This window comes from Tachysurus vachellii, chromosome 14, assembly GCF_030014155.1.
Source record: "Tachysurus vachellii isolate PV-2020 chromosome 14, HZAU_Pvac_v1, whole genome shotgun sequence".
NCBI lineage: Eukaryota > Metazoa > Chordata > Actinopteri > Siluriformes > Bagridae > Tachysurus > Tachysurus vachellii.
The window spans coordinates 13,844,320-13,863,471 of NC_083473.1; the positions used below are offsets into that span (position 1 = coordinate 13,844,320).

Consider the following 19,152-nt stretch of genomic DNA (forward strand, 5'->3'; position numbering starts at 1 on the left):
TTTAACTTAACACATTTTAAAATGTTAACATGAATGCCCTTGGTAGTCACCATTGAGGAAAAGCATTTCTCGATGGGCATCAGGTGACATCATCTGCCCTGCACAAAGCCACTGATGGCTTCTTGGCATCCATGTGTTATGAGCATAGTTAAGCTTTCCGATTTCTGTTCAGTTGCAATCAGATCCAGGATTAGCATGGCAACTGCAATCTAAATGTTAATGAAGGATTCATTGGCAGTTTATTGAAATGTTACGCAAAAACTCCGACTGAGTGTAATCAGACAAATGAGAATTTGATCATTGGCCTAAAATCATTCAGGAACGAGTTTAGGGTTCCAAATAGCTCACATGCATGCTTATGAGTTTTAATGAATGGCAGTGGGGAGATGCCTGTGGTCACCCAAAGGCAAGAACAGCTTGCCAGATTTTACAGTAGAAAGATTCTTTGCATACCAATGCTGTGGATTTAATAGAACAGACGGATAGATTATTAGTTTTTTCATGTTTTATTCAGAACTGCAAAAGAAAACTACTGGTACTAGTAGTACAAGCCAAAATGACAAGAATGCACAGAAGATTTTTTTTTTTTTTAAATGCAGAGAAGATGAGACAACTTTGATAGCATGGAGGAACTTCTACCAGAGAAAATGTCTTTTATACTTTTGACATAAATAATTCACCTACACAGATGAGGAAAATCATGTTGGTGGGTCAGGTGCATTTTGACCTTGTCATTCAGACAGGAATGAAAAAATATCTTCCAAGAGAATAAATTTGTCACAAGTGCATCGAGGTGATAAATATTTCACCTTCTCCATGATGTTCATGCTTTTGTAATGAGGACTATGCCTTAGAATGAGCAGCTGGCATAGAATGACAGGCTAGCCTTTTATTCAGCCACTACACTGTCCTGAACGCAGGTGCAGCCACATTATAATAATATTGAGAGCAAAGCGAGACAGGAGACAAGCACCTGTATGCTGATGAAAAACACAGATTTTTACAAAAGTACAAGTGTCCACAGGGCTGATTCTTCAAGTATAAGCCAGACTTAAAAACACAAATAAAGGATCTATTTAATAAGATCGTTTAGAGTGTTAGAAGAACAGAGGTACAAGACCTCCCTCCAGTGGACAAAATGCTTTACAGCTACAGAGATCACACAAGGGTTAGGCACGACTTCACTGCAAAAACAAGGTTCGGGCCACACAAATTCCCACAACAGCTTGGCAGAAGCTATTTGCAGTGTCCAGTGGGTCATATTTCACCACATATTTGCCCTTACAATAACTTACACATGCACGCACACACACACACACACACACACACATAGTGGCGTGGGATTTTGACAGATGGCATTTAATTTATGTGGCATCTGACATTTAGCTTGCTAACATGTCATTCAGCTACAACCCCAACAAAAGACCAGAACATCACAAACACATCCAGTGAGCAAAATAACTCGACCTGTCACTACACAGTTCTGTCCTTCAGAAAGAGAAAGTTTAAACAGATACACTGCAGAGTCATTCTCAAAACCTGGTCTACTGTTTCTGATTATAATCCAAGGCTGTTTGTTAGTTAGCTACATGCTAAGACATGACTGCACAACATACTGGAGTTATTTACTGTAACTATGTACATCAACACTACTCAGGATATATATGTATTTGTGCCAAAGATGAATATGAATATTTGTGACTGAAACAGAAGCAGTACATCAGCACACAGAGACCACTGCACTCCTCTTATATCCACATATACACACCATACAGGAACTAGTTAAGTGTGTCAAAGCTAGCACATCATCAGCCAGGTGTTATCAAGAAGACTTGAAGACATTTAACACAAAAGCTAGTGAATGCTTGATAAAATAGGCAACCTGGACTTGATTTATTTAAGTAGGTTCATAAATGTGGTTTTAGGGGATTTTGATGGTCAGGGTAAAGCAACTGTGTAATTTTCATATAATTAGCACTGAAAGGATTGACATGTTATATCCTGGATGTCCATATCAGAATAATGCCACAGGGACAGCAACCAAATAACAATAAGATCACACACTTCTCCCAGGAATAGTTAATACATTACCTAGAGAACTACCATGACTGTGGGAGAGCTAAGTTTGACAAAACACAGATGGTAATATGCTCGATCTTGATCTTCATGGTAGAGTAATCACGATAACTTGACAGTAGTCTAAAAATACATTAGCGTACCTTCCCAAGTAAAACTATTCTAGCTAGAGTAGGTCTTAAGACAAAAACAGAAGGAAAAAGAAATACTATATCTACAGAATGCATTATTATTATTATTATTATTATTATTATTATTATTATTATTATTATTATTATTATTAGACTTGTTAATAAGTTAATGATTGTAGTACAGCTGAGCTCCACACTTTGGTCACCAATGATTTTCAGGTTCAAACATATAGACAAAGTTTAAAGGCATGGTGATTCCAGTTAGTCCACTTAATGCAAAGCTATGGCTACTCAGTATGCATCATGTGTGTAAAGCGCCCAGTGCTTGTGCAAAGGTCTAGAAGCACTAGTTTATAAACAAGGTCAGAGAACCGGCCTACTGAGGCCAGCTACAGACAGTCCGGTTCCTTCTCTCATCACATCCAGGTTAATACAATACAGTTAAAACAGGGACCAATACAGAGAAGCTGCAGAGTCTAAAGGAGATTTACTTTGTATTGATTGGCTTTAGCTATCTTCCATAGCATTGATGCAATTTTAAGACACATTTCAAGGCCACACAGGAACAGTGGCTGTGGGGACGTCACGGATTCCAGTCTGTTTTACATCCACTTTTATTCAGGCATTATTCTTCTATGTTGGTATACATCAGGCTTCCTGTTTTAGTGGGTGAGGGCAGAGTACAAGGAGGAGTTAGCCACACGATACACGAGAGGACGGTCAGTTGCTGCCAGGTTCATCTGTAACGTCAGTCATGTCGGTGCTGTCCAGACGTCCTCTTGCACGCCAGATCTTCACTGTTCGGTCACTGCACAGGTGTAGGGAGAAAAAAGAGTTTTAGAGCTGTCGTCCTGTGTTAATTCTATTCCAGTACAAACCTCCAGTACAAATAGTGATATTAACTGAATTCTGCCCCAGACAGAGCAAATATTCACCTCACATAAACTGTGGAATTGAGTCACTTTCCTAAGCAAAGAAAATTAACAATACAAACTATATTTGTATTATGAGCTTTCGTATTGCAAAGTTGTATTTATTTATTTGCTTTTATTGACGCAAATGAGTCAGAAAATGACTCAGCATCAAAGTAAAAAGAAATAAAAAATCAACTCTGCCATCCACAATATTTGCTACAGAGGTTCTTTATTTTTAATTTGAACTCCAAGATCACTATGACTAAACTCAGCTAACTTCCTGTTTACAGTTTATAATATTCTTAATACACTGTATGATCTTCCTATCTACTGTATGTGTTTATTATTCCCAATAAAAATACATCTAGAATTTAACCTCAGTAAATGAGAGTCTCCAATAAACACCTTTTTAAAATAGGCTACTCTTTTTCCTTACAGACTTTGGTCATTATTTTATTTTATATATAAAATATAACTTAATAAATAGCATGTATATTAAAATATATAGTAATTAATGTGTATATTATATAATGTTGTGGGAATATATAAAGTAAATAATAAAAAGAAAATTGGACATGATTCATGATTGCTTTTGAATACATAAATATTAATAAATTGCAATTAGTATTCGAACAATGAAATTAATTCTGACAACCCGTGTGTTTGCGTGTGTGTGTGTGCGCGCTGATGTTGATTACTCACTCAGACGCAGTAAACAATAAGTTGCTGTTAGTGGAGATGCTGTTGATGGGGCTCTCGTGTCCCCTGAGTTCTCCGAGCGCGCTCAGTGTGTCTGTGTGCCAGAGCTTCAACACCCCTCCTCTACAGCCGCTCAGCAGGGCAGGAGAACCTGGCACGACCCCAAGTGCACACACCCAGTCCCGATGAGCATTAGGGACTTGCTGCTCAAACACAACACAAACACACACACACATTTCACTTTTCCAATTCAATACATACACTAATACAAAGAGTGCACTCTCAAAAACACTCTCAGCTGTTTTATTGATTCAGCTTTATATTGTACGTGCAGCACTGCAGCCTTGACAGAAGTCACTTACTGCATGACAGAACAATAATCTCTCTAGCATGCAGCAGGCGGCTTTTCGATTTATCGAGCTTACCTGCAGTAGGTCTTTGCGAGCCAGGTCCCATTTTTTGATTCCATTGTCCCTGGAGCCACTGAACAGACAGTCTCCCTGGACCACCACCGACTCGATTCCATCATAGTGCGGAGGCTCGAAGTTATGCGTAGGGATGATGCTGCCTAGAGCTCCTTCGGTTACATCAAACATCTACAAACAGTTCAAAATAATCCAAATTCTAAAAAATGTTTCGCCACTTCATGTGGCACAACATCACTATGAAAAACATTCCCAGTTAGTAAATTTTAAAAAGGCAACGCAACAATCATCATCAGCGCTATATTATGCATTCACGTCATATAACTAATAATATACTAAATATTATTAGTGAATGCCTCTCTAATACACACTTCGGAAAAATTTCACATTAATTTCTATTCACTATGTACAGCATTATCACTATGTACAGTAGAGCAAACCATACAGTATAAGCACCATAGCACTTTTATACAAATGCTCTTATTTTTCAATGTTGTATAATATCAAAACAGACCAACAGCAGATGCCTAATAGATCACGGTATGTATTAAAAGGGTTTTCAGGTAGTTTAAAACACCACATATCCTTTCAAGACACACACCTTGATATAGTGATCTTTAGAGCCGGTGATGACCAGATCTTGGTTGTTGCCAGAGTGATCCACAGTCAAACACATGACTGGGCCTAGATGACCTGTTAGTTTTCCTGTTGAGACAAACCTTAAGATAACAAAAGAGAAAAAAAATGTATTATATTCCTGTCACCAACTTGAGGCATAATCAAGACATATAGTATATACATACATATTACTGCAGATTTTTAATACAAACATATAAAATAAACAGCGTTGCCGTATAATCTGAGAGCACATACCTTCTTAGGTCCCACATGCGGACGGAGTTGCCAGCTGCCACGTAAAGCACTGTGCCTGTAGGGTTGAGGGCGATCTGGTTGATCTGGTTTTCTCCAGAGGCTGTAGTCACCGTGCGGCTGGTGTTAGCGGCACACGCATCGCCCGCACTCACCTGCCCAGAGGATCTGAGAAAGAAATGAAGATGCATTATTTATATAAAGATGTCTGGTTTTTGGTGCAGTTCATTCATATAGCATGCATCACTTAAACTTAGAACCTGAATTCTCCTTGTTGAAGGTCATAAACAGTGGACTAAAGTATTCAACTCCCCTAGAATTAGATTAATGTGATTAGTGTAAATAACACATCATAAATACACATATTCCTTCTGGCCCAGTTATCATTTTATGGTATATTGTTATCAAATCTAAGTATGTCATTGTATAATTTACATAGCCATTAAATGATAGTGCTAATACAGTTCCAGTATAGCTCAACGAAATCTTCTTTAGCTTTTCATTGTTACTTATAAACAAACAAACAAACAAACAAACAAACAAACAAACAAACAAATAAATAAAAAGTGTGACCTTTTTTTGTAATGGATTTCTGTAGTGTCTGTTCCAGTAATTTCCAGAAGGGAATTTAAAAGCAGTTTGATCAAGATTGATTCAAGCAGATCCACTCATCCAGCAGAGGTTGTAATCCCCTGACAAGCCCGTGCCCCAGTGCTGGTACTGTCTCTGTGAGCCTTGTTTACTGCAGCTTATTTAAACTTGATGATTCAGTCAGTAAGCCCTGAGCTGTGTTTCTCCTTGAGCCTTGCTGGATATGGATTTCTGTATTGGACTTCATTTAGAATTGGACTTTATTTTGGATCTATATCTCTAATCTCTATTTACTCTCTCACTGCATTAATGTATGTGCTGCAGGGCTTTAGAGAACTCACGTGAGGGTGCGGATGCACTTTGCTGATTCACGGATGTCCCACACTTTGATGTAGGAGGTGGAGACGGTGAACACCATGCTGGAGCTGTAGCGTACTGACACCACGTTGTTAGGATGACCACCCAGAGACATGATTTCCTGCCCAGTCACTAGATTCCACACCTTACATGTACGGTCTGATAGGAAACACATGACAACAGCACAGTGGTGGGTCTCAGTAAACATATATAACATTTTAAAACACTGTGCAAAGTTAAAAAACCCAACAACAATATAATTAAAGTGTAAAAATGGCTCAGAAAGTATAATTATTTTCCTTATTTTTGTTTATTTAATTGTGCATTTTTATTTTTTATTTTTGCCCACACTGTAAATATCTTACGGAAGAAAGCTCTAGTTAATTATAAATACTTTATTCTTATTTGAAAGTGCTTTAGTATAATTTTTAGTATTATATATATTTTATTTTAGCAATTTCTCCTTCAAGGTTCTTTAAGCGTAAAGATGTATTTGTATTTGTCTATAAAATATAAAATTGCTTCATAATTTCATTTAAATCATTGTGGGAGAGAACAAAGTTTGTAATCTGATCATGTCAAACTCAGAAGCTACACAAAGCAAAAAAATCGAAGAGATGAGAATATAAAGGAGTTTTCAATAAAATCAAGTTAAATGAAAGGATAGTCAGAGTTGGTGTGAAAGTCAGTCACTGGGACCAAATCCAGATGAGTGAGTCAGACCTTTAGATCCAGTAAATAGGAGGTCATCAGTGGAGTCCACACACAGCACGGCTTTGCTGTGGCCTTCAGCCACATGCACACACTGCAGAGTGCCTCCGCGATTGCTCTTCGACACAGGCACTGGGTTTATCACTCCTCTAAGAATCACACATACATACAGTCAGACTGTGAGTGCGGACGAAGCACAGCTGATTTCATCCACAGCAAGTGATTCATTTTGCATGCGTTTCTTCACACAAACAGCAGCCATCATTTAAATATAGTGATCTGTAAGATAACACTATAACAGTGCATACATGGATAAACATGCACCACTGTTCAGCATTTCAGCCACATGCTGCAACATAAGAAAAAGGAATCAAAAGAAATAAATAAAAAATAATAAATAAAAACAGACAGGTTTACAATAAGATATGACTAAAACCAGACCTTCGTCTCATGAAAAAGAGCCAACCTCTGTGTCTCAGGTCCAGAAAGATCCTATGCTAAATTTAAAAAGGCAGAAAAACATGTGTTCACCAGCTGTCCTTCCTTGGAGCACTTGTGGTAGGAATTAACCACTGCAAACCAGGAACACGGCATGAGACCTTCTATTTTGGAGATGCTCTGGCAGACAGAGGCATTAGTAGTTCAGTGGGTAAGCTGTTGACCTGATGATTGGAAGGTTGTCAGTTTAAATCCCAGGGCCCAAGCTTCCACTGCTGGGCCCTTGAACATCATCTGCTCAGTTGTATAAAAGAGATAAATATAAGATGCTCTGCCAAAATGCGAAATATGTAAATGACCCAGTTTCCTGCCATCACAATTTGGACATTGTCGGCCGCTCAGATCCTTATGCTTGCACATTTTTCCTGCTTCCAACACATGAACTTTACCTGTCAGTGGTTTTAATGTTTGGTGTAAATTTTTTGTGTAATGCCAACAAAATACTCAGTTTGCAGTTTACATTATGACAAAACAAATGAGTGTACCTCACATTTACAAACAAGTGATTCAGGTGTTTTTGTCCTGTTATCTCACAATAGAAAGCTCCTACCTATCATGCTACCAACTAAGGCTGGACATGCTTCCTCACAGACAGAAGAAAATCAACCACCACTATTTTCATACTGTTACTCACTTTACATCACAGTGCAGCTGAACACAATGTTAACTGCTCTCTTCTTATAGAGTAATTGGCTGGTATGTTGCACTGTCTGACAGAGGACAGACAAAACGCCACCCCTCCCACTTGGAGCATGGTCAGTTTTGCACTCTTGGACTCCTGACCTCGAATGGCTGTGTCATTACTGGGATTATAACTTATAATCTTGCGAGATGAAAGCTTTTCTTTTGTGCCACTCAGGAGTACTCAGACTCTAATTTTTAATTGATATACAGTTTAACTAAAGTAGTGCTCTAGCTCTGATCGTATGAATCATTGTTTCAGACAGATGAAAATATCCTGCTCTCTGTGCTAATTGAGCAAGCAGGAACACACAGACACACACGTGCTAACTAGCAATGTCTAATTATCCAAGCTATGAGGTAGAACCTCGTACTCAGATCCTCTATGACTTCTAACTACTCTCACAAAAAAAACAAAACAAAAAAAAACCCTCCATGTCCAGCCATTTTTCTTTAGCTCAAGCTAGCTCTCTGTTCCGGACAAATCCAGAGAATCATGTATAGTGCGTTTTACAGAGTGTTATTGCAGGATTATGTATCAGAAATGGGTGAAAATTTGGTTTGGACTTGAAGGGCAAGTTGAACACTGAATATTCAGAGCGACACACTTTATATTCCATGATCATGTGTATAAAGGGCATGAATTGGCCTCCAATCAGGCACCAATTGGGCCTAAAAACACGCTGTGCTATTCATGGCACAATATCCCACTATCTGGAAAATAAGCCTTTTTCTGATTTCAGGTTGTCAGACATTCAGTGCATGACTGCTCATATCAGGCAACATCGGCTAGGCAAAACAGCATGCTTTCTTCAAAAGCAAGGGAAAATGGTTAGGGAGAAAAAACGTTCAGATCCAAATTGAGATTCTGCTGTGTGCACTGCTTTCCGTAACACCAAATGCAGCAGGTAATTTACACCAAATCTAGTTCACACAGACAGAAGGAGCAGGATTGTCCTTCAGCCACTAGGATGGTTCTAGAGCTTACTGTTTGATATCTTGCACTTTAGCCCTGTCGGCTGATGCTTGTCCCTTGTCATAGGTCTTCCTGCGGGTAAGAGGGGAGGCTTCCGGCACTCGCTTTTCCAGCCCTGACGGAGGTCTGGAGCCAGAGTTTCTAGTTTTAGTTCCATTAATGGCGTAAAACACAGAAACATAACATAAAACACAAGCACCCACTAAACATAAAAAAACAAAGGGGACATGGAAGCTAGCATGCAACACAGAACAAGCACACAAATCTGTTACCTGATTAAAAAAAGAGTCAGTAATTGTCATGTTATGCCTATAAATTAGTCAGATGGTGCAAGGTGCTGAGTGAAGCCAGGAATTCATGTGTGCAACTTATGAAGCAAATAAGATCTTTAGCAAAAAATAAAATAAAATCGTGATCTGTAGGTTGACTGTGTGTAGACTTTTAAGTGAAAATGCTTGGTTTTCAAAACAGAAATGTTGTGATTTACAGCTCAACATAAAATTATAACTTCATTCATTCATTCATTCATCTTCTACCGCTTATCCGAACTACCTCGGGTCACGGGGAGCCTGTGCCTATCTCAGGCGTCATCGGGCATCAAGGCAGGATACACCCTGGACGGAGTGCCAACCCATCACAGGGCACACACACACACTCATTCACTCACGCAATCACACACTACGGACAATTTTCCAGAGATGCCAATCAACCTACCATGCATGTCTTTGGACCGGGGGAGGAAACCGGAGTACCCGGAGGAAACCCCCGAGGCACGGGGAGAACATGCAAACTCCACACACACAAGGTGGAGGCGGGAATCGAACCCCGACCTTGGAGGTGTGAGGCGAACGTGCTAACCACTAAGCCACTGTGCCCCCCTAAAATTATAACTTGATGCTTAAAATTGAATTGTCCACTATTATATAAACGTCAAACTTACTTGCTATAAAATACATTTTTAGGGCCACTGACATATTGAAAATGTAGAAGGGAAGAGTTTTATTTAGTAAAGAATGTTACTTTATCCAAACCCTTTTGAATCAGACCAATGAATTATCCTTTGGGACTCAACAAAAAAAGGCACATTTTGTTCACTTCCTTCTGACCAGAAGTTTATGACAAAGATCATGCTCATTAACATGAGAGAGTCAACATGCTGTGTCTACAACGTGTGATATGCATTTACTGCTTTCATTCTTTCATCTTTAGTAACCCTTAGATCTTGTTCAGGGTCATGGTGGTATAAATTACTAATGTATTGGGCTGATGTCAGAAAATGTTACAAGCAAATCCAAACAAAAATAATTGTGGAAAAAGATTAAAAAACTAAAAAAAAAGTCCCACACACAACTACAGAATGTCAGAAGTTTTGTTTTTTTGCTATAGTATCATTTCAGGCTCCTTATTAAGTCAAAGTTAAATTATGATCAAAGTCAATAATGGCGATCCAAATCATTACATAGACTTTCAGTCCTGTAGAACTTACAATTAGATTCATACCTGATTAAACTCTTTAGCAAATTAGCAAGCCCTTGCTAAACTTTAGCTGCTGCACTCCTGGAATAAATCATGCCATGGAGGAAATAAGCTTGAGAAAAGTGCTAGAAAATCATAGATGTTAGGCAAATGCTTCAAGCAAACATAAGGCTAAGCAACAGCGGTCCTGGTGTATGCACATGCTGACTTGTTAGACTGCTAGCTGACTTACATGGCACCCATTCTAGAGGATAAGGCAGCAGCAGGGAGCATGTAGTCCCTGAGAGTACTGCTCAAAGACTCGTCCGTGCCACCTTCAGGAGTTTCAGCCATTGGCTGGAGAGGGCTGGTGAATTCTCCACTTGGTGCGTCAGGCTCACAGCTGTTTGCATAGAGCAACTCCATTTGTGTGGTGGTTCTTCTGCGAGCCTGGGTAAACAAAGGCATTTTTTTTTTTAAATCTAAACTGTCATAGAAAATACTGCAGAAGGACTCACATGAGATCATCAACTGGTGGCTCATCAACTGAATAAAGAGAAAAATAATTTGATTTCATTTTCAAACAAATACTCCAGTGGTTTTCGGTCTAATCTCTACGAATCACAAGTGTAGCATCTACGCAATTACAACAAGCAAGGACTTTTAATGGTTTTTCCTATACTGAGGAATAAACACAACTCATTTACTCGAAACTCACTTATGATTGAGTTCATAAAAAACCTTCACTCTAAATTGATTTGTAAAGTAGCCACTACATTTGAATAAGCCATATTTTAGGGATAGGATAAATGACACACAGACACAAAAGTGCCTCCATTTCTGCTTGATGATTCATCCACTAGACAAATCCACAAGGACTGTCAAAATAAAGAAGACGTTTTTCTTGTGCAAAATGTAGTTGCAATTTTTTCATTACAACCAGGCTGGAGTGTAAAAGCAGTAATTTTTAATTCCTGTTATAATAGAATAGAATGGGCAGCCTTTGTAGAATAGAAGCCTTTATAATCATATACATATACATTACAGCACAGTGGAATTCTTTTCTTCACATACCCCAGCTGAGGAGGTTGGGGTCAGAGTGCAATGGCAGCTATGATACAGCGCCCCTGGAGCAGGGAGGGTTGAGGGCCTTGCTCAAGGGCCCAGCAGTGGCAGCTTGGCTGTGCTGGGCCTTGAACCCCGATCCTATGATCAACAACCCAGAGCCTTAACCAGTTGAGCCACCACTGCCCTGGTCTTTCGCATATCCAAGGTTATGGGGTCAGAGAGCAGGTTTGAAGGACCCAACGTTAATGTTCCACAAGCAGCTTGTGGGCTCGAACCCCGATCTTCTGATCAGGAACCCAGCACCTTAACCGCTGGACCCTCGCCCTTATACATTTGTATTTGTATATTGATAGAGTTCAACTGCTCTTAGACTTCCATTTTAGGTGAGTTTATGTAAATTGTTTTTCTGTTAAAATTACTGTCTGTAAATGCACATGAGGATAGATAGGAGTATAGAGAATGGATGGATAAAAAAAAAAAAGATTTAAAAAAAAAAAAATGGAGTGGTCTAGTAGTGGTCCATTTCCCTTGCCTTACTTCTAGACTAATCAGTGACTATGATGGCTGAAAGTATTTGCAGACACCCAGAAAGCTTACCTTACTCCTGGACTTGGTCTCTCCACAGAGCTTCAAGAGGTCAGAGGCCATAGTGCTGCAACACGTCAATGAAGTGAATGAGTGAAATTAAAGGATTTGCATAAAAAAAACACCAACAAAATAACTAACTCCTGATGGTTGACTTACTTTCCGTCTGTTGCAGGACTCTGTGTTGATTCATCACTGCTACTGTCATCTTCATTCTCTGAACAGGACAAAAACAAAACGTTGGTTAAAATGTACACACGTCTGAGTACTCTGGTCACTCCAGATGTTTTAGTGAATTTCAGTAGATGCAATAGTCACTCTCATCTCGAGTTAGGAGAACTGGTACATAAATCTTTGTTGGTTTGTGTATTAATATCACAGAAAAAGCAAATGAAGATAATATGAGCGCAGTGTTGCCATGCTTGTTGTTTAGCTTGGAAACATGGATCCGTACTGTCCAGCTGGGTCAGGAAGCTATGATGTCTAAGCTACAGAGCAAGGAATTTTAGGACAAGTTGTCTTGTGAAAGATACAATGCATTAGGTGTTCAACAATGTCAATCAGCTCATATGGAAGGTTCCTCTTTAACCTATCATGGGCTTGGTCTTTCAGCTTGTACTAATGGTTAATGTGTGATTTATTGTGTGGAATGATGCACACGTAAGAGCCACTGGCATGAAGGGAGGAAAGGAGGGGTGGAGGGATGAAGTTTAGCCTCATAGCAGTATGCCTCATGCACCTGCAGATGAAACTGCTAGACTGTGGTTAGTTTAGCATTAGAGACCCATGCTCTCAGAAGGCAGTACAGGGAGGATCCGGTACTTACCCACAGGCATGTTACCTAGCTCTGTTTCAATTCAGGCAAATAGGAGGAACAGAAAAAAAGGCAACACACAAATCAAAAACACATTCCCCCAACTGTAACAAACATAACCAAATCCAATCCAACACAAAAAAGCACAGCAACCTAATGCTGCTGAAGAGATGCTGATAAACAAATCAACTAATGTCACATTTTGAATTAAATATTAATTCAGCATCTGTTCAGGAGTAGACTCAAAACATTTGTGATCAGGTCATGCAGTGTGTTGATCTGATCAGCCCTGCTGAAAGTAATAGTTCACAATGCAATGGCAAAGATCAGAATTTCAGAGCAGAAAACCAGAATTTCGTGTTTACAGGGCTGGGCAGAGCAGATGAGGGATCTCTCTGAGTCTTTATTAACAAAGATACTCACCTTGGAGTGCGTTCCCAAGCAGTGCATCCAGCTCTGGATTAAACTCTGCCTTCTCCTTCAACATGTGGAATAGCAACTGGTTCTGAGTGGCGCTGTTGATCTCAGTCTGCTTGAGCCGGCCCTCCATCACCTTGATCTGAGACTCCTTCTGGGCAGCATGTAGCCCCTGAGACAGTGGATACAGACTTAGACTTGACAGTATTTTACTGGCAACCTGGGTTGCAAATAAAGTGCTGAAAAACTCTACAAAAAAAAAGAAACAGTACAACTCTAAATGCATACTTAGAATAAAGAACTTATTGTATAAAATAAATTATTGCTTGCTTATTTGGTTGATGCAGAATACAAATTACGCTGAAGGATCTTGCTCACGAATTGAACACGTACAGTAACCTACTTATTATCTGTGACATGAAACCTTAAGTACTATCTTAATTAGCCTGTATTGATTACATGCAATATTTTTCTGTAAATATATTAATTCAGTTGAAAAAGTAGTTGAATCTGTAAAAGCTTAACTCAATTGGATCTGCATCAGGCAACTGAACAATTGGGGTACATTTTATTTCATACATCAATAAGATATATGGATTTCCCATTTCTCTCAGTCATCTTGGCACTGCACAAATGTCACAAACCTAAGGCTCATACATTATCACAGTAAGGAACTAACTGATCTCCCCTACATACATGAGCTTACAGATATCCATGATACTTCACCCAAACTGCAAGGTCAATATCGCTCTTTAAATATCATTGTTGTATCAGTGTTGTATCATTTCCTGTATCATTTATCATTTCATACAAATGTTTGGTACCTTATTGATAGCCATGGACATAAAATGATCCAAGAGGAAACGAGCTTCTGAAAGGGTGCAGGAGCTGATCACAGCTGAAACATCCATCGTCTCTCCCTCCTCCTACACACACAAACGCACACACGCTTTTCTAAATATCTCTATAATCCCTGTCCTCATAGTGGAAACATTTGTCTATTTGAAAACAAAAAAAATGATTCCTAATGAGGTAACTCACCTTCGCCTCCTCCATCTGCATGATGTTGGCCTGACAGTCAGCAATGCTATCATTGATGTAGTCAATGTTGGCCAACAGGGACTCCAATTCCTCGTTCAGAGTCTGGATGGCCTTTTCAGCTTCAGGGCCCTCTGCATCAATCTTCTCCTTCTTCCTGCACAGCTTGTCTCTCCGCCGTGTCAGATCCTCCCGTTGCTATGGGCACAATGAGAGTGGATGCTTTACTGCCACATACTGTATGCTCTAATGATTTAACCCAGTTTATTTTCAAGTTTAGTACATAACAATAAACATCTACATCCGAATTTATGAACAGAGGCCAAATTGCTAAATAGCTGTAACATAAGATAAAAATATAAAACAAAATTTCACCTTGAGAAGGCGATTCATATCTGCCTCCATGTTGGAGATAGTCATGCGCTGCATAATGATGTCGGACATACGCCGTTCCAGACTCTGCCATTTAATGCGTGCTACACGGGTGGAATAAATCCCAACGGGTCTACGATGGTACAGTCTGCTGAATGCAAACAGCTACTATAAGCACCTCAAAACACATACTCACACATGCATATTTGCACACAAACTGTATATGCAGACTGGTAACTCGTACCTGGTTCCGTTTGGAGCTCCTGATCCTGTGTGTGCGCGTGTGCTGGACATTCTGTGAGCAGAGTCCTGTACACTCTCGGGTAGGAGGACCTTCCTGTTCATCTTTCCTGAAATGGGCCGAGCCTGCCGCCTCAGAGCAGTCACCTACAGCACACAACAACATCCAGTTATTACATGTGTTGGTTTGTGTGTCTGGTCAAATTTGTCAGATCCCTAAAATAAATGAATTATTATTTTTATTGTTATCATAACACAACTTAAACCACAAGATTTCCTGGTTACTAAGGTTAAGTTTAGGGTTAAGAGTGGGGTTAAATTTAGGTATCAATAGCATCACTCAGTTGAATGATATCAGTAGAGGGTCCTCAAGAGGATAGTAAGACAAGCGTAGGTGTGTGTGTGTGTGTGTGTGTGTGTGTGTAGAGAGAGAGAGTGCTTTACCTCCTCAGTCTTCCTTCGCAGTATGAGCTCTTGCTGCCTCTTTTGGGCCTCAAGTAGTTTCAGCTGGTGCTGCAGTAAAGAGAGCACAAAGCAGAAAGCTCCTTAACACTACATTTTTTAAAGCAAGTCTGAACATGTAATTTTACTATTAAAGATTATTCTGAGTGTATACCTAATCAACTTATTTTAATCTTCAAGAACATACAGTCAGAATGTTTCTATACCTTTACCTTCATAAAGAACAGAGGAGTCATATGAATTCACATGAATATGCAAATTAGGGCCAACCCTTATGTGATACTGCCATCCATTTCCAGACGCAAGATTGGAGAAATGCAACTCGTTATGTCTTAACTATACTAAGTAAATGAGATGGCGTTCACCAAAATATTGATGATGTGTCATCAGTCATTTGTGGTATATTGTCATACATGGGCACATGCTACCACTGCTGGCTTTTTTCTTATCAATTTGCATTTTCTGTATTTTACTGCATGGGCACATAACACATAGCAAACAGGCTAGTCATGTGTTAACAAAGTTGCTCCAAAATTCATGATTTAAGCACCAAAATCTGGACGGTCACATTCTGTTTAGCTTAGCACACTGTGGTACTAGCATGCAATATCTAAGCCTATTTCGTGAGAAGATCAGTAGAACTCATATACAATGCTGTATGGTGTTCTTCTGAAAATGAGGGTCCTGACCACAATGGAAGGCCTCATGAATAAATATTAAATGTTGAATAGAGAAGTCCTCAGTGTATGAATAATTGAGGACCCTTCGTTCAGCACCTCCTGTTTTCTCTGGTCCTTCTTCAGTGTGGCAATCTCACGATTCCTGCGTGACTCTGTCAGCCGGTTCTTCTCCTGCTGCTCCTTCATTTGCTTCATCAGCCGCACCTAGCAACAGTCCACACAGAGACGGTCAGTGCACACACTCATAAATAAACCTGAATGAGGTTGAATTAAAGAATAGGAAATGTTTTCTCACAGACAAAACAGGTTTTGGAGCTTTCTATACAAATTTATAAAGGCATTCAAATTAAACTTGACTTTAAACATCTGAACAATTTCATTAAAAAAAGATTTAAAGAAACCTGACTCTCAGCTACATGATCTGAAGTCTAATAATTTGTTGTATGTTTAGCTCTAGGTCATATAACAATACTGTTCTTAGACTAGATTGATGCTGTACTTTGGTTTTCTTCATTTCCACCACTTCCTGTTGAAGTTTCTTGAGCTGCTTCTCGTACTGCGACTGGTTCTTAAGCAGGCGAGCGTGTTCTTTCTGGGCGGCTTGTAGTTTGTGCAGTTCTTTATTCATAATGCTTAGTTTCTTCTCATACTCTGACTTTATTTTCTTAGCCTTGTCCTCAGTACAGGATTCCACGGTGCCTGGAAAACGTAACCACACACAGGTTAATGGGCACAACAGTCATAACTACAAGGAGGTGTAATGCTTGCCCTGTAGCATTCCCTACCCATGTTCTGTAGCACACGATCTCTCTCTAGCTGTGTGTCACGTATCTTGCTTTGTAGCATCATGAGTTTTTGCTCATATTGCTGTTTAAGGGTGTGAAGACGTCTTTGGCTGTTCTCCAGCTCGTCGATTAGCTTCTGCTTGATGGCAATCTCACAGGTGATGTTAGCCAAATCTGCCTGGAAGTTCTCTGTTCCATACACAAAAAAATTATAAGGTTAGGTTTCTTTTCCCCCCAAAGGAGGCCAGAATAAATTTTGTTAAAACAATGTAAACTTATTCCTTACTGATACCCATATTAAGGGTAGAAGATATTTGTTGAAAGACTACACTAGTGTATGAGGCATCTACTGTATCTTCACCGACACACTTTTAATTAGGATTATGTGATTTTTGCTGAACTATATACTTCTGTACATGCACCAAATTAGCACCTGTGTTGTGTATCCTACTGTAAAACCTTTATTGTCCATTTTGCACACTAGCATCGATTGCCTAAAGACTTATATTATATGTCTATAACCGAAATTATTAGCAAGGATTTCTCTCCGAAAGGATTAATTATTTTATATGACAAATAAGCCAGGACCTGTACTATGCTTAAAGGATATTAATATTGATAAATCTGTTGTTCTTGAATTATCCATGTGAGTGACACCTTGATATCTGTGAAGGTCATAATAAAGTGAAAATAAAACCAAAATGAAAGCTAGTTTTCATTTCAAAATGGCTCTCTCTCACTCATGCATAATGCACCAAACAACAATCCAAAATTCATTTCCATATCCTGCCTATTGTGGAACTTCATTGAGATGAGGCAAACCCTGTGAGGATCCTGAGGCATCTAGAGATGTACCAGCTCCAGTTGGACTCTGCTTCATGAAGTATTCGGACATTCGATGAGTAGATGCCAAATACATGTGGTCTTTGTGGACAACAACCTCCTAATCAATAGATAATTATCAGACTGTATATTTATAATCACACCCTCCAGTGTCACCCAAATGAGGATGGGTTTCCCTTTTAAATCTGGTTCCTCTCAAGGTTTCTTCCTCTTCCATCTAAGGGAGTTTTTCCTTGCCACAGTCGCCTCAGTCACCTCAGGCTTGCTCGTTGGGGATAAATACAAAATATAAATATAAGTCTAACATTAATCTTGAATTTTTGTATTATATTAATCTTTGTATAATATTAAGCTTTTTGTATTATGTTTCTTATGTTCTGTAAAGCTGCTTTGGGGCAATGTCCATTGTTAAAAGCGCCATACAAATAAATTTGAATTGCATTGTTTTTGCTTTGTTTTTTTCCGAATCATCTGCATATTTGACCCCTTCTCAGCAGTGACTATATAATTTTAGTATATTCTATATAATCTTTTCACACTGAGGACAACTGAGGGACTATTAAAAAAGGCTGAAAACATTACTAATGTTCAAAAAGGCAACATGATACATTAAGAGTCTGCTGGATGTCAAATTTTAAACAGGATGATCAGTAAAAACTTATTTATTTGTCTCCTGTGAAACATGTAAATATCTTATGTAACTTCTGAAAGGCAGTACTTAATAAAAAAAAAAGAGGATTTTGTAAACAAAATAATCACAACGTATTAATACATTGTGTGTTTAGTCACAAACTATGAAGACTGTTATTTATTTTCAGAAGTAAAGAAGAGACCAGAGAAGACAGAAGTCTATACCTTTCTCATCCAACTCGGAGTCTGAATCATCTGAACTCTCGTCAGCATCCATCTCCTCATCTTCCTCCTCCTCCTCTTCCTCCTCAGCCTCCTCATGATCGCTGCCTTCCTGAACCTCCTGCTGGAGTGCAATAAAATCTTTACAATAATCAGATGGTAGATATTTGAATATATCAAAGAATAAATCTCATAAGTTGTGTACCTCTGGCTCCTCTCTCGCTGGCTCGAGCTGCTCTCTCTCATTCCCCTTCTCTTGTTCATTATCAGGGATTTCTTCCTTTACAACACTGGACACAATCACGTGTAATTTTATTACAAGAAACTTTTCTTTTCAGGTTCTCCAATACACATGAGATGTAATGATACTCTGGGATTTTTGGTGCCATTTTGTTTTAGGTTTAGAGATTACGTAAATATTTTTAAATTTTTTTGATGTTGTGGAATAATGACACCACAAAAAATTTACAGGCAGCTGAATTTGTGTAAACAGCCTGAGTTCAATCGGAATTAAATTTCTATTCGATTGAATTAGGTGAGTAATCCTTTTATTAATCCACTGAAAAGAAGAATAATAAACATATGAAGTTCTCTGATTAATTCTGCTATAAA

General features: G+C 39.0%; 1 protein-coding gene across 3 annotated transcripts in view; it reads right to left on the bottom strand.

Annotated features, from left to right (window-relative positions):
• Window positions 1-516: 516 nt before the first annotated feature.
• Window positions 517-19,152, bottom strand: part of kif21a (kinesin family member 21A) — a 37,404-nt gene continuing 18,768 nt past the window's right edge. The window contains exons 13-35 of one of the 3 annotated variants that reach the window (XM_060886437.1): window positions 18,746-18,830; window positions 18,544-18,664; window positions 16,846-17,034; window positions 16,560-16,759; window positions 16,157-16,264; window positions 15,363-15,431; window positions 14,923-15,065; window positions 14,682-14,829; window positions 14,310-14,504; window positions 14,093-14,194; window positions 13,275-13,440; window positions 12,864-12,884; window positions 12,197-12,254; window positions 12,050-12,104; window positions 10,638-10,834; window positions 8,942-9,070; window positions 6,787-6,923; window positions 6,048-6,222; window positions 5,119-5,283; window positions 4,847-4,964; window positions 4,246-4,416; window positions 3,824-4,023; window positions 517-3,015 (exon numbers count right to left, since the gene is read on the bottom strand). In XM_060886437.1, coding sequence (XP_060742420.1) covers window positions 2,928-3,015; window positions 3,824-4,023; window positions 4,246-4,416; window positions 4,847-4,964; window positions 5,119-5,283; window positions 6,048-6,222; window positions 6,787-6,923; window positions 8,942-9,070; window positions 10,638-10,834; window positions 12,050-12,104; window positions 12,197-12,254; window positions 12,864-12,884; window positions 13,275-13,440; window positions 14,093-14,194; window positions 14,310-14,504; window positions 14,682-14,829; window positions 14,923-15,065; window positions 15,363-15,431; window positions 16,157-16,264; window positions 16,560-16,759; window positions 16,846-17,034; window positions 18,544-18,664; window positions 18,746-18,830 — 3,040 coding nt within the window. In that variant the 3' untranslated portion in view covers window positions 517-2,927. The remainder of the gene's footprint in view (window positions 3,016-3,823; window positions 4,024-4,245; window positions 4,417-4,846; window positions 4,965-5,118; window positions 5,284-6,047; window positions 6,223-6,786; window positions 6,924-8,941; window positions 9,071-10,637; window positions 10,835-12,049; window positions 12,105-12,196; window positions 12,255-12,863; window positions 12,885-13,274; window positions 13,441-14,092; window positions 14,195-14,309; window positions 14,505-14,681; window positions 14,830-14,922; window positions 15,066-15,362; window positions 15,432-16,156; window positions 16,265-16,559; window positions 16,760-16,845; window positions 17,035-18,543; window positions 18,665-18,745; window positions 18,831-19,152) is intronic. The other 2 variants (XM_060886439.1, XM_060886438.1) reach the window with 2 other exon arrangements.